The sequence below is a fragment of the Arachis hypogaea genome, chromosome 3 (genome assembly GCF_003086295.3).
Source record: "Arachis hypogaea cultivar Tifrunner chromosome 3, arahy.Tifrunner.gnm2.J5K5, whole genome shotgun sequence".
NCBI classification, from domain to species: Eukaryota; Viridiplantae; Streptophyta; class Magnoliopsida; order Fabales; family Fabaceae; genus Arachis; species Arachis hypogaea.
Window position 1 is genome coordinate 108,477,885 of NC_092038.1, and position 16,241 is coordinate 108,494,125.

The 16,241-nt window shown below is 35.0% G+C and overlaps 1 protein-coding gene and 1 pseudogene across 1 annotated transcript; one reads left to right on the forward strand and one right to left on the reverse strand.

Moving 5' to 3' along the window:
* The first annotated feature begins 754 nt into the window (after nt 1-754).
* Nucleotides 755-2,956, forward strand: LOC112790870 (uncharacterized). The gene is made up of 4 exons (XM_025833470.3): nt 755-1,619; nt 1,711-1,845; nt 2,333-2,482; nt 2,566-2,956. Exons 1-4 carry the CDS (start codon nt 948-950, stop codon nt 2,650-2,652), a joined length of 1,044 nt encoding a protein of 347 aa, XP_025689255.1. The 5' UTR covers nt 755-947; the 3' UTR covers nt 2,653-2,956.
* A 3,943-nt stretch (nt 2,957-6,899) lies between these two features.
* LOC112779587 (general transcription and DNA repair factor IIH helicase/translocase subunit XPB1-like) overlaps nt 6,900-16,241 on the reverse strand; it is a 117,684-nt pseudogene continuing 108,342 nt past the window's right edge.

The window sequence follows — 16,241 nt, forward strand, 5'->3', positions numbered from 1 at the left end:
TTTAAATTAATTTATATTTATTAAAATTAAAAAATATAATATAACTTTATATATTAATTAATATTTAAATTTAGTTCTTATATTAATATTTATTATAATATTTTTAAATTTTTAAAATTATTTTAATAAATATATTTGCTGTCGTTTGAATTTATTAAAAATTATTTTTAATTTAATTTATTAAACATAAATATTATAATTTTTAAAAATTAATTTTTATAAACTATTTTAACAAAAATAAAAACTTTATCAAACCAAACTTGAGTCTGGTTTCATCACAACAAACGCAGTGCACTAGATATTATATTGTTGAGACAATATAAATAATAATTCAAAAACCAAATTGCATGTTGGACTTAACAAGTTGTGCTTAGAATGTATCAACAATATCAAGTTAACCACACTTTAATTTCATTCGTTCAACAGAACAGTAGCCCAAAATTAAACTTTCTACCTGTTTACTCAACCAATGAGTCAAGGTAATGCTATGCTATTAGAATGATTCACCAAAAAGAGAAATAAAAGATTATTGACCATCCCCTGATCAGAGATTAAATATAATAATAGTATAAAATTGAAAAAATATCAAGTGAATTCCGGCGACAGGGGATTATTTAAAATTAATTAAAAAGGACCCCACCAGTCAACTGGAAGGCATGTAGTGGAATATTGAAAGAGGAGGGGCAAATGTGCAAATTTGTAAATATGTTATTTAATCATTCTTGTATATATAAGCATTGAAGCAGAGATGAATGGAACGTCATTGAAGAGAGTAACATAAGCTTGGATTATGTCTTGTTGTTCAACAAGTTACCAATATAATAATACACTGACAAAATAGCACCCCTCATCGTCATAATTTTGTTTTTTATTTCGTTTCTATTTTTGTTCATTGTAACGACAAAATACAACTAGCTGCTTGTTCCTGTTTTTCATTTTTCAATTCAATGTCTTCTGGTCTGTATTCATTTGAAACCACTTTCCAAGCACATTCAAGCTCAGACATGGTCACTGCTGATGGAGGAGACCTTGCTTTTCTCACTGACCCTTTTCCTTTCTTCGAAAACAGCACTACTAATAATGATATTGGTCAACACTGTTCGAGCAACCAAAGCATGTTCGATGAGGCTCTTTCTTCTTCTTCTGTTGACCCTTTTTCATCTTGCTTCTTTTCTTTCTCTCCTCCAAGTATTCACTTAGAAAACCTTAGCCTTCAGACCAACAACAAGAACAACCGTGTTGATCCCAATTTGGAGAGTGACTTTGCAAGTTTCTCATCGGGTTTTGATGTGACACAAGTAGTGAAGAGTGAGGAGTGCCAAATCGGTGTTGAATTTGATTATGGATATAATAATCATAATCACCAACACTTTTTTCCCCACAGTTATAGCGGTGCTGAGAATGTGGCAAAATACATGCAGAGGAGTTTCAGCAGCAACTCCTTTCATGGCAAACCTGGCAATTTTCTGTTCCAAAATAATCACTCTGACACACTGAACAACAACAATAATAATAACAACATGAAATCTCCAAGTTTTCAAAGGCATGATATGAATTCACCTGAAAACAGTGCCTTCAATGGACAAATGAGGAGGGTGTGCAGCACTGGAGATTTGCAGGTACAAATTAAATAATCAAAAACATATTTTATGCATTATTATTTCCTTTTGTAAGTTGATTAGTTGTTTGACTGAAATGATCATGTATCAGAAGTGTCAAAGGGAAGGATCATTGTTGGAGGAACCGAATTTCAAAGTAGGGCGTTATAGTGCCGAAGAAAGAAAAGAAAGAATATCAAAATATAGAGCCAAGAGAAGCCAGAGGAACTTCAACAAAACCATCAAGGTATGTATAATAATTAAGATGAATAATTAGAGTATTAATATTAGTAGTGACCAAACTATTTTGATAATCAATTTCAACCAAATTAGTTTAGTAATTTGTTGATAAAATAAAAATCAATTGAAAAAAAATAAATGTATAAGAAGATTTTTTTTTAAATTCTAATATAGGATAAATAATCTTAACTATACTATATATATATATATATTAAAATCACCTATTAAAATTAGTCACTAATATAAAATATATATTAAAATATAATATATATTAAAAATAAATTAAATAATATATATATATATATATATATTATATAATTAGTGTAAAAATAGTATTTTTGAATAATTTAAAACAAATTCTATGATACTTATTGGTTAGTATATAATTTTTGTCTAATTTATTTTCTATATTTTTTAAAATTAAATATTAATTTTTAATTTTTTTTAATAGCAAGTTAGACCTCACTTTTTTTTTTTGTTGTGTGGGGTAACAGTATGCATGCCGAAAAACACTAGCCGACAATCGACCGCGCATACGTGGCAGATTCGCACGCAACGACGAGGAGCGCGACATTATTCCTATTCCAAATCACAAGGCTCCATGTTCAGCCCGAGATGATGAAGACGAAGAAGTCGATTTCTGGGTAAACTACTATTGCTCTATCAAATTCCAACATGAATACATAAATCACTTATTTGAACTCATCATATATTGTTATCATATTAGATTGAAGGGTTGCGGTTGCATGAAGAGCAGGAGGATGTAACAGTCAACGCTTATGGACCTAATCAGTTTCAGTACTTTCGTTTCTAACAGCAGAGTTCTGTTGTTGGTGGTAATTAAAGAAATTCATTTTTAAGAAACAGATAACAAAGTCAAATATGAAGAAGTTGGGTACTTGGAGGAGGGAGCCCCTAGTTAGTTTATAGTTAAGTTATTCTTGGCCCCTATTTTCTCTCTGTTTTCCTTTTTTTTCTTCCAGGTTATGATTGATTGTCGCCAATTAGAAAATAGATAATAAATAATAATATCACTTATGCCATAATCATGACATGATAGTAAATATGCTTTTCTTTCTAGAAAGCCCTTACACTAAACTTATTATATATTTCATCCATTCGTCTTCAACTTATACCATACCAAAATAAAAATTATGCGGTTCTAAATTTTATTTACACAACTTTTAACTTGTCATTTGTCTCTTCTCTCTCAATTCGAACCCCCATGTGGAGTCTAGTAAGTAGGTAACCCGGTCACCGCAAACTCAATATTTAACAATTTTTTAGCATAGCATTTTCTAGCTATGAAACTAATCAGCTACCACAAATTGTCAACTTGGCTTAACTAACGAAAATCACAAGTTGTTCCTCGCAACATGCCACTACAAAAGTTTCATCTTCGGTTATTTTTTATTTTTTATTGCATTCAACCCAATTACCGCATATAATCGCTTTTTTATATTGGAGTCAAAACGAATAATGATAATCGACTGTGAGATGTGCCTCAACATTCCTAGAACAATTGGCTCGTAAATCGTAATCTTCACAATTTGACTGTCAAAAAACATATGAAATAGCAAATGCGAAAATTTTTGTGCTTACCTTTTGGGGGAGAAACAAAAAAAAAAGGTTGAATAAATAACTAAAATAGTATTTGTCTCTTTAATTTCAAAATAACAATTTAGTGCAGTGGGAATTGTATCTTCCAATCAAACACCAGTCAAATAAATTCCAAGGATATAAAGATTAATTAGTTTATATTTTTACACTCTAGTGCCGTCAAATCTTCGGCCATAATGATGACTTAGCACACAAGAATGATGGGTTTGCCAAAGTGCAAATTCAATTTCAATATCTCCGTCTAACTGATATATAAATTTTCCTCGCGAATTAGAAGTCAGAATGAAAATAAACATAATTTCAGCAGAAGTGGACTAGTTATGATTAATTTCAGCTTCCCAACACAACTTTTCCTATTTTCTTGAAATACAACGTTCCTAAATTAATAATTAATCGTAGACTACGGAAAAAAGGATAATATTCTAACCTATCTTCTTGAAAGTGAAAACCTTTTCATTTTTTTAAAAATGTAAACCACCGGTGAATGGAAATAATAGTAGGACTAGGCTTGGGCATTTCGATGATGAGCCTGCAATACAGAATCATGGAAGGCAAAAGATTCTCTTTTATTGATAGAGAAGGTGAATTGCATAAAAGTTTATGAAAAGCAATATTTATACACACTATACTATTGACATCCATATAAAAATATAATTATTAATAATTAATTATATATTTAAATTATTTTTAATTAACAAAATAAAATTATCACGTATTTTGTTATTAGAAAAATGTGTCAAAATAATGCTTAGAGTAAAGTGACAATAAGGTTTATGAAGATTTCAACCAGACTAATTAGTCCCTAAAAAAAATACCGATTTGGTTTTTCACAATAGCAAATAATAGACGCATTATATCTTTCTATCAATTTATCTAGTAAACATATAATAAAATTTAACGGTGGTGCTTATATGTACCGTTAACTACTATTACGTGTCTATTTATGAAAAATCATCACATAAATAATAGGTGATAAAGATTATATGAAAACTCAAAAGATAATAAATGTTTCACTATAAAAAATTAGGGAATGAATCCTCTTCAGTGAAAAAAAGATTGGATGGTGTTTAGTGTTTAATCTCACCCTTTTTTTATTTTCTCTCTTATTTATTTTTAGTCCCACTTATAAAATTAAAAGTAAAAAATCACACTTTATTCTCTCAAATGTTAAAAAAATGGAGAGGATCCATTTTCCAAAAATTATATCATTTCTATACTCATATAATAGCATCGAAATTCACACCATTATAGATAACAAAATACACATACAATTTCGTTTTGTTTCACACTGTTTATTGACAAAAAAAAATATACATATCTACGGTTAGACCTAATTAATAATATTTAAAAAAAACAAATTAATTCGATGATTTAATTGTCAATTTACTCCCATGTTTATTACGAAGGATATAGACATAGCGGAATTGTTTATTTATTGAGTTATGGAATACAAACAATTTGACGGACGAATTAATAAACTATTTACAGTTTGCCCTTTTTTAAAAATAAAAAAAATACAATTTGTCCAAGTGAATTACTTTTTATAAAATTTTTAATAAAAAATTGTAATTCATCCCACCTTTTCAGAAACTAAAAAAAATGAATATGAATTTTCTAAATTTTGGATTTTCACTTTAGAAAATAAAGTGTGATTTCTCACCTTTGAATATTTTATCTTTCATATTTTTTCTTGGTCTCACCGATAAAATAAATGATAAAAGATCATATTTTATTCTCTAAAGTAAAATTCAAAATTTAAATCTAAATTAAAAAAAAATTGCATCGACATTTTGTTAATTTTAAATTTATCCCTCATATTTTCGATAAACACAAATAAACTATTTTTAAGAATTAGCTTCGATTTTCACAAGCACAAAGTTGCATACTTTTGCTCTTCAGAGCATAAAGATGCAATTTAATGGCCAATTAAAAAAATGTGAAGCTATTTAGATGCCATATACTGGTATAAAGTGCGGTAACATGTGTTGAGCTGCCATTTTGGCAGCAATACTCACTCACACATAATATATATATAATGTGAGAAATGGAAGGAAGTTCCACTCTGTACAGGATGCTATCACAACATCAGTTTATGCTGAAAATGAAAAAGAACATTTTGAAGACAGAGCAACACAGCAAACAGATACCAAGACCGTTTTGACAGATTCTCAGCTAAACAATGTCAATCATTTATATTTATATATGGTAGTGCCAGAGCAAAAGAGATGCTTCAATTTATAAAGCTCGTGCTGCTTCTCTAAAAATATATCCATTGTTGTTTATCACAGTTTATAATCTCCATAAGCTACCCTTTTTTTCATCAATAAATCTTCTACTATACTTGATCTGTCTATTAATATTCAGACTAAGACACGAGGAATAACTCGACAAGAGCAGTTACAAACCAAATCAGTTACAGAAAATAAAATGTGCGATAAAAACCAAGTTATAAACACCAATGAAGAAAGACAGACTCGAATCACTTTAATCCACAGCTAAGCCTAGTCTTTTTTTGGATCTGGTCCCAGAATTCTTCATAGTTAAATAATAATGAAGTAACTAGCTTCCTGTTATAATGAGAATGTAATTGAAAATAGAGGGAGACAATGCCTTTAATGGGGAGAGCAGTAAGAAAAGAATGCTTATAAAATTGATCTTAATGATTCCAAACACCCACTTTTGACCAGCAAGAATGAATATCAAAAAACACTTCAACATCCTATCATTGCAGTGCTATAGATTATTAGATGATTTGCCTAGCCGTATTTACAGACAACGGAGAACGAATTTCATTCCCGTGAGATATAGGGGGAAATAATAAGTGCTTAAGAAAGTTGTCCAACAGGGACAGGGTTAGACCTTTTCTTTAGTCCAACAAAAGGCTTATGATTGGTACATCGAAGGTTCCATTGTTCGATAGAATATATTTCTAGCGATTTGATTGACGATAATCAAACACAAAATCGATATTTTATTGTTTTCTTCGCACGAATGCCATTGTGTGAGCCCTTAGTGGACAAGCCAAGTTACATAAAATATATGTGATCTGGCAGACAAGAAAAGAGCTCATGTTAATATGTTAATGTCGATGGAACTTTTGTCAGGGGTAAGACTGGAAATGCACCTTTTAGCTTCAGTGGGGAATCCCATGAGCACAAGATGGTCACCAAAAGTGGCTCAACTTCATCACACTCAGACTATGCCTAAGAATGGGAGTTATTGCTTCCACAAAGTGTTACTTCTTTCTTCTTTTTTCTTCCCTTAATGAGTTTTATTTTCCCTTTAATAGACATTAATGGTGACAAATGCATGTGTGTAATGTCTAATGTTTGCCTTGAAGGCTTTGAATTTGTGAAAGTCAATCATATGCCGGTGAGAAAAGATGAAGTGTTTTAACGATTGCTGAGGTAGGTTAGCTGACTTTTCTTTCACACGAGCATGGTGTAATGAGTAGAAGCTCTTTATCTTGGAATGGGATTCATGATCAAATACAATTTGCACATAAGCCAAAAGCAAAGAGAATGTCCCAAAAGTAGTCAAATGCTAGATCTCCTTATTAGGTCTTTGCAAGGACAAGAGGTTCCTTCACCAACATCTAAAGTATCCACACAAAAGGCAACCATCAATTCGTTTTCTCTCTCTAGTGTGCTTCTTGTGGGCCTCTTACCAAATATCTGACAGTGACATGATTAGTGATTTCCACTGTTCTCTGCCCTGTACATCTCTGAATTCGTACTCCACTATCAATTAGTTAATCAAAATTCAAAAGAACTGAGAAAAATTGCAGGGTGAAAAAACAACAGAACGAGCACATCAGTAGTAACATGAAGTTTGTATGCACGGATACTCTCAAGCCTCAACATAACACCATTAAAACATAAATCATCCTAATTACTCCATAAGTATCTAGTATAAATTATCAAAGCATCACTTCTCCTTTCCTACCTTTATTCATAATACTTCAACTATTTGAGAAGTGATCCAAGACACACCCAACCATCTAATTATTGAATAATTTGAACAAATTAAGTGAAATACACCGAGATGAACCAAAAAAGGAAGACTTGAAATTTGCAATAGCATAAATCAGCATGTTGTACTCTATTTTAGAGGTACCTTGTGTTTTCTTACATGGTTGATTGGTGTCTGCGAACCACTTCACCTACTTTCTAGAGCAACAATCTGATTAGCCAGCCTGCATAATTATACGCAATTACGAATTAGGCAACACATTCAGAGAGCAGATCAGCACGAAATTTTCAAATATGAGATTAGAAATTTCTAACCCAAACAACAAGAACAACAACAACAACAATAATAATAATATAGCAGTATGGGAAAACCTATTTCTTGCAAATATTTTAGAAATATGAGGTGCAAGTGCAACTTTTACTCAAGTTTTTACTTTCGAAATATGCCCCAAAGGTGCATAGCTATTTCAACATAGGGCCTAGCTGTTTTGGGTGAGGATTAGACAAGATTAAAATTCAGCTTCTATTCTTCAGTCTTTCCTGACTGCTGCTTATGGTAGAACCTGAAATTCATTCTCAAATGAAACTCCATGACAAACTAAAAATTTGAGAAAAGCTAGATTAGTACATGTTATATGTGTGTACACAAACAATTAAATTCAAGATGATCAAGCCAGTTGCATTCACATCCATTCACTGGAGCCATTTACACAGATGGTGCAACAACTGTTATGGAAGACCTAACTACCTGAATTGACTTTGTTTCCTTTGGGAAGAGATGTCAGATGAGTGCTATTGATATTCTGTGCTCCAACTAGTAGAAAAACCAGAAAAGGCCCCTTAGACTGCACATTTGTGAATTGAGGTCAAAGAGGGAAAGGAAGGAAAGGGAATAAATTGGAGAGTAAAATGAACTCTCCACTTTATTCATTGCGTCCCTCCCTTCATCTCTAAGATTGCAAATCACAAATGCACCTTAGGCACAGGGTAAGCAAGCTTTTCATTTCGCAACATAGACTAATGAAAAAACTGAAAAAAAAAAGGGGGGGAAAAGGGGGGAAAAGGGGGCAAATGATTGATATCTACATGTACTTTGTTACAGGGAGGGAGAACAGCATTATATTAACAGGTTGTAAACTCTATTGATCACTATCTTGCACAATACCCTGCTTGCTTCAGTTTGAACTATATCGTTTTCGAAATAACAAATGTCTCTTTGATGGATCCTTTGGCTTATTTTTTATCTGTGCTTGGCCGGTGTTACGCCCAGTACTGCATGCGGAAGAAAGTTGATCACGACCACAGATGTGTAGTTAACAAATTAAGGTTGTAAAGAACAACAAAATTCAACAACTCAAGATGGATTAACACGCAGTACACTTTAATGTAGCAGGCAAACAAAGAGGATAACAAACCTGTACTCCATGTAAGCTATCCCTTTTGCACCTGACAAGGTGCTCATTGATGTTTGAGAACGACGGGCACCATGAAGAGCTATTTCATCTGTATCTTCTTCTAGCTGTTCCGATCCAACAGCATCATCACCAGCATTCAATACCAGATAGATGGGCGTCAGTTGTTTTCCTTGGAAAAAATTTAAATCCAATTCTAAACACAATGAAAATGGAGACCTTTGCAAGAAGTGCAAGTTGATCCTCAAGGTGATAATAGTTCAAACGAAGCCCTTCATCAGATGGAGGCAAGCTTGTAATTACCTGTCAAGTATAATCAAAAGCTAAGCATATACCAACTAAGATCTTGGTAAAACACTTCCGATGACCAAGATGAATTGCAATTGATATAGCATGGCAATTATGCAACACTTAATGAAACATCTTCTAAAAAATTGGGCAATTATGCAACATTTTCTAAGAGAGAATTGGAAAGAAAAAAAAGAACGAGCCCCTGTATTAATATTCAGACTTTAATTTTATATATAGTTTTGTTCCCTACATTTACTTTTCACCAAACACGGCATAGCATAAACAAGCAATCAGATTGATAGGAGTCATGGCATAGTTAGAATTTGGCACGTTTAGAATGTGTAATGTGCTTTCTGTTAATTCAGTTAGGCTGTTAATTTTGTTAGGCTCCACTTTCCCCTTTCAGTTAGTCAATTAGTTACTAGAAGGTATTGGAAGCTTCACTGCTCAGTCCAGCTCACTGCTCAGTCTCATTCCATATAAATAATCCTCGTCATCACCTTGTAACAGCAGCTTTGTAATTCAACTCTCAGTTCAATCAATGAGATCCCTTCTCTTCTCTGTTTTCTCTGTTCTCTTTCTCTATCCACTTTTCGTCTGATTCTTCTCCTTTAAAATCACCCTCTGTGGTCTGGTACTTTTCATAGTATCAGAGCATATGGTGCCATAACTTCCGCAAGATCCAAATCACAAGAACAAGAAAATCAAAGCCACACACAATGGCTCAGGGATTCATCGCAACACCAATTTCAATGAAGCTGGATGAGGACAACTTTCTGCAGTGGAAAGATCAAGCATTCTCGACAATTGAAGGAAAGGATATGCTGAGTCACGTCACAGAAAAGGAAATTCCTCGATAGTATATAGTTACAGATGATGAAACGGATGCAGTGTTGAATCCACAATATCAACAGTGGAAAAGGTAGGACGCATTACTCAAATCTTGGCTCTTAGCCTCAATGAGCAAGCCATTCACTACACAAATGGTTGGTTGCACCTACATGCATCAGGTGTGGAAGAGATTGGAGGATCATTTTTCTTCTCAGATCAAGGCAAAGATAATGCAACTGAAGCACAAACTTAGCACACTTCAGATCGGAGCATCAATGACAGAATATGTGCTTTCGATTAAAGGTACAATTGATGCACAGTCTCTATTGGAGAGTCAATCAATGAGAGTGATCATGCAAATGCAATCCTGCATGGCCTAACTGAGGAGTATTCCTCAGTATACACCTCTGTGCTAGCAAGAGCTCAAAGCATAACAGTGGCTGAGTTAGAGGCGTTATTACTTGCACATGAGAGCATGCTTTCTAGGTTCAGGAAGCCAGAAGCGTTTGACCAAGCCAACATTGCTCAATTTGGAAGAGGAAACTTCAGAGGCAGCTTTTGAGGAAGAGGAGGAAGGATGTTTAGAGGAGGCAGAGGTGCCTTTATTGGAGGAAGATTCGCTCAAGATCCCTTGATACAGGAACAGTCAAATAGTGGACAGTTTCAAGCTGGTAGAGGTTAATTCAATAGAGGAGGAAGAGTGCACAACACAAGAGGTCATATGAATGACAGACCTCAGTGTCAAGTTTGCAACAAACTAGGCCATACAACAAGGACTTGCTGGTATAGGTACAGTGAAGATCCTTATGAAGGAGATTATGAAAATAGAAGATACAGTAATGAAAGTTACAGCAGTGAAAACAACCAAGCTTACAATAATGAAAGATACACTAGTAGAGATGGAAACAATTCTGGTACAACAACCAGGTCTGTCAGCAGATTTCTCAACCTCATGCCAATTTTTGCAATGTCCTAGCAACACTTGCCACAGTTCAGGATCCAAACTGATATCCTGATTCAGGGGCTACGCATCACATGATTCATAATGAGCAGAATTTGTTAAAGAAGGAGGAGTATTGTGGCAATGAACAAGTCATAGTTGGTAATAGAACAGGTTTGCATATCTCTTTTGTTGGTAATTCGTGTATTAAATCTTATTTGAGCTATAGAATGCTATACCTTAAGAAACTGTTGTGTATGCCTGAGATTACAAAGAATTTATTGAGTGTATATCAGTTTTGTTGTGTCAACCAAGTCTTCTTTGAATTCCATGATGATAGGTGCTGCATAAAAACAAAAGACACTCAGCAGATAGTGCTTCAAGCCATTGTTCACCAAGGCCTTTATAAATTCCCAGCTCTTCAAAGCTCACCAGAAGCTTTCACTACATCAATAGGAAATAAAGATGATTTGCTGACTTGGCATGCTAGACTAGGACATTCCAACCATAGTGTTGTGTCAAAAGTACTAAAAATTTGTCAAAATTCCCTTTTTGTAACCAAAGTTGCTTGTTCAGCCTGTTGTATTGGCAAATCTCATCATTTACCTTTTCCCTTATCACAAACTATATACAAGCACCCTTTAGAACTTGTACATTCTGATATTTGGGGACCAGCCCCTATTGCTGATAATAATGGACATTTGTATTTTGTAAACTTCATTAATGTCTTTTCCAAATTTACATGGCTTTACCTAATCAAATCTAGAGCTCAATTAAAATCAGTATTTAATCACTTCCAACAAACTGCTGAGTTACAATTAAACATGAAATTGAAGATGTTGCAATGTGACAATGCTATTGAATATGCGAGTTTATCAAAGCTGTTGCAAGCCAAATGAGTTATTTGCAGGTTTTCATGCCCCCATGTTCATCAGTAGAATGGAGCTACTAAGAGGAAACATCGTCATGTGGTTAAAATGGGACTTACCTTACTTACAGGTGCATCTATGCCTACAAAATTTTGGGGTGAGGCCTTCACTACTGCTGCAAAGCTGATAAATATGCTGCCAACACCAGTCTTAGATGGCTTGTCCCCTATTGAAAATTTTTTTGGCAAGAAGCCCTCATATGAGCAGCTTCAAGTTTTTGGCTGCCTGTGCTTCCCTCATCATAGAGCTTATAACAAGCATAAGTTGGACTTCAGATCTTCTCCTACACCGTTATTGGGTATGGAACCTCTCACAAAGAGTATAAATGTCTCACTCAAGATGGAAGAGTTATCCCTCTTCATGTTGTGTTTTTGTTAGTGTTGTAAGTGTAAGGAGTGTATGAAGTTAGTTCCACATGAAAAAAAGCAAGGAGGAGTAAGGAGTTTATAAGATGAGAGACCTATTAACTTACTACTTTAAGGTTTTGAGTTGGATGTAGTGTTTTCTCATCTTATGTTTTCTCACTCGATTCCTCCCCGAAATCTCTCCGGTTGTCGAGAGCTCCCCACGGTTAGCCTAACAAGTGGCCAACAAGTGGTATCAAAGCCGATGATTAATTGGTATGGTTTTAAAGAGTATTCAAGGTAAAGCATCGAAAATCTTCCCAGCAAAGGTGGTCCGGGCGGGTTTTAAGGAGTATTCAAGGTGAAGCATCGAAAGTCTTCCCGGCAAAGGTGGTTTGGGCAGCGTGTCCCACGATATGGTGCGGCGGTGTGATAGACGAATACTCATGTGTGGTGGAGGAGCTAGAGGGGAGCATTGGATGAATACTCATGTGTGATGGAGGAGCTAGAGGGGAGTTGATGCTTGATGTAAAGACTCACACCTTAGGGAGAGATTGTTAGTATTGCAAGTGTGAGGAGTGTATGAAGTTAGTTCCACATTAAAGAAAACAAGGAAGAGTGAGGAGTTTATAAGATGAGAGACTCATTTACTTACTATCTTAAGATTTTGAGTTAGATATGGTGTCTTTGCCAGTCAACAAACAAGTCTTAGGACTTTAGTTTCAAGTCAGCACCCTTCTGCAGTCATACCTCCTCTCAAGTTAGCTCCTCAGTCTTGCTTCATGGTGACTTAACAGAGGAAGTCTACATGAAACAGCCTCCTAGCTATGAGCATGGTTTAAGAGAGATTGGCTTTGAGGCCACAAAGTCTCTCAGTCTTCTTTCAGGAACTCAGTGGACTAAAGACCTATGTGCTTGTGTTGTTGATGATATCATAGTAACTGGGGAGTCTCCAGAGCTCGTGAAGGATGTCATAGCAAAACTGAATGATAAATTTGCCTTAAAGGACATGGGAAACCTTCACTATTTTCTTGGAATTCAAGTAAACAAAACCTGTGATGGAGGGCTGGTGCTTACTCAACAAAAGTACATCAGTGAATTCTTAAAGGAAGCTGTCATGGTGGGCTGTGCACCCCGTCACATTCACACTCCCTTGCCCTCCACAGTAAAGATCACAGCTCTTGGAGGATCAAGCTTCTATTATCCACAACTGTACAGGTCAATCATTAGCAGCTTGCAATATTTACCAATAACCAGGCCTGAAATATGCTACAGTGTCAACAAACTATCACAGTTTGTCCAAGCTCCCTTAGAGTCTCATTGGAAATTAGTAAAAACGAGTACTAAGGTAACTCAGTGGGACATCTAGCTATGGCTTGCATCTAAAACGGGAGACTTCTTTGGGGATAACTACTTATAGTGACTCGGATTGGGCTGGGGACCCGAATGATAGGAAATCCACCAGTAGCTACTGTATTTTTCTTGGGGCAAATCTAATATCCTAGACAATAAAAAAGTAGACAGTGGTAACTAGATCCAGTACTGAAGCTAAGTACAAGAGTATGGCAGAGGCAGTAGCAGAGCTAACTTGGATAAGGACTATGATGAGGGAGCTGCTGCATCATCCACCAGAAGCACCAATGCTATACTGTGATAACTTGAGTGCTGTCCTACTTACTGCTAATTCTGCACTCCAAGTCTAAGCATTTTGAAACAAACTTACATTTTGTTCGTGACCATGTTAATAGCAAGGCAATCCGGGTTAGCCACATTCTAGGCTCAGTCCAAATAGCAGACATTCTTACAAAGGCAGTACCTTCTGAGAGCTTTCTTCACTCCGGGCAAGTTGAGTGTTCACAATCAACAGCAAATCACCAGTCCAAATGACAACAACTCGAGGTGATGATGATGCTAGGCGTCAACCAATGTTTTAGCAGTCAAGTCAACAAAGGCAGATAACTAGAGATGATGATAGGAGTCATGGCATAGTTAGAATTTGGCACGTTTAGAATGTGTAATGTGCTTTCTGTTAATTCTGTTAGGCTCCACTTCCCCCTTTCAGTTAGTCAGTTAGTTACTAGAAGATACTAAAAGCTTCACTGCTCAGTCCAGCTCACTGTTCAGTCTCATTCCATATAAATAATCCTCTTCATCACATTGTAATAGCAACTTTGTAATTCAACTCTTAGTTCAATCAATGAGATCCCTTCTCTTCTCTATTTTCTCTATTCTCTTTCTCTATCCACTTTTCGTCTAATTCTTCCCCTTCAAGATCATCCTTTGTGGTCTGGTACCTTTTCACAGATGATAGCAAATAACAATACACCACAAGGAAGCTTAATTTCATCCAAGTGTACTTCAGCATCGTACACCTTACTCATAGTTGTCAAGTATACTTCATGGATATAACCATTATAAAATAAATATATTATCAAAAGGAACTTTTGGAACATCCCAAATTATTATAAGTCAATTCTTAGAAAACTTGTATCCTAACAAACCAACATTGGAATAGAGTAAAACAATTGAGCAATCTTTCAAGAAAAATAACTACAACTGTAAAAAGTAGTGAACATAAAATTAAAAAGAAAATACCTTAAAGCTATAACCTTGATCAATTAAAAATTGTTATCTCTTAATTGAGTAATACATCTCCTGCAAATTCAAGCAATGAAAAAGGTACATTACACCACAATTCCTAATTCTATAAGTTTTTCATGATTCTTTGATTAAAAAATACAATGCCCGGCATAAAACGAATGCTTACCTAGGTATCTGTTGACACAAGTGAATAAAAAAATGCGTCATACTCCTCTTTACCACCTGCCATCCTATCTTGAAGTTTTCCCTAATTTAATTAATTTATTTGAAAATAAAATTGTCAGCCATTACATAGGGACACACAATAACTCATTGAAGAAAAAATGACTATACAAAGGGCAGATAACTTCCTACCTTTCTTAACAACATTTTAAGTTTAAAATCTTCCATATGGTAGTTTCACAGGCTTTTAAGTAGTGCTTGCAAATTATTCATAAAATACTGTTGTAACTATTCTATAATTAGTATAGATTTGTTTATATTAGGACATATTTGGTGCAGATTTGTTTTGAATAGCTTTTATTACCTGTTATTTTCTTTCCTTAATTAGGTTGTAAATAATCTTTATATTCTGTATGTAATCATTGTCTAAGTGAAACAATTCAGGAATAATATTCAAAAATCTTCTTTTCAAGTTGGTATCAGAGCTCCTGATTTTGAGGGCTCTGCTTCCGCATTTTTCCAACATTTTCTCAGGTAGTCTTCATTGTTGTAACTATACTTGTTTCGATGCTCTGCCGCTGCTGCACGCCGCCACCGGAATTTTTTTCCGGCGAGTTTCTAAACGAGACCACCGCCATCAAAAGCGGCATTTGTCGATCTACAAAGCCCAGGAGATTTCGTTGCCATCGGCCACTCCGTACGCGATCTCTTTGATTGCGACGCTGCTTGCGCAGACACGATCGTCGATTTTCTCTTTTCTTTTTCTGTCTTCCTTTTGCTGCCGATTCTTACCAATGATGGATGATCAGACTGCACCTTTCGTCAGCCCCAATGATCTACCGGTGTTACAAGGGTTGTATCATTTTGATGGGCGTAACTACCTCCAATGGTCCCAACTGGTTCGCACTACTCTCAAGGGGCGAAAGAAATTAAATCATCTAGAAAGAAACCCTCCAGCCACGACATACCCCAAGTATGAAGCCTGGGATGATGAGGATGCTCTTATCATGACCTGGTTATGGAATTCTATGACACCAGAAATCAGCCGTAATTATATGTTCTTCCCTACTGCTAGTGAGATTTGGAATAATCTAAGTCAGGCATACTCAATGAAGAAGGATATTGCAACATGTTATGAAATAGAAAAACAGATCTTCAATACCAAGCAAGGGAGCCTCTCCGTAACAGACTACTATGGGATGCTGAATCGTTTGTGGATCGAGTTAGATCAGTATCAAAATTTGACTATGCAGTGCACACCTGATTCTATTACATTGACATAATTTATTGAAAGGATACGTA

Bases quoted from the DNA above. Each gene is read 5' to 3' on its own strand.
- LOC112790870 (XM_025833470.3), top strand. From the start codon at position 948: ATGTCTTCTGGTCTGTATTCATTTGAAACCACTTTCCAAGCACATTCA. The intron at 1,846-2,332 runs GTATGTATAATA...GTGGGGTAACAG, and splicing joins ACTTCAACAAAACCATCAAG to TATGCATGCCGAAAAACACT. The intron at 2,483-2,565 runs GTAAACTACTAT...TTATCATATTAG, and splicing joins ACGAAGAAGTCGATTTCTGG to ATTGAAGGGTTGCGGTTGCA.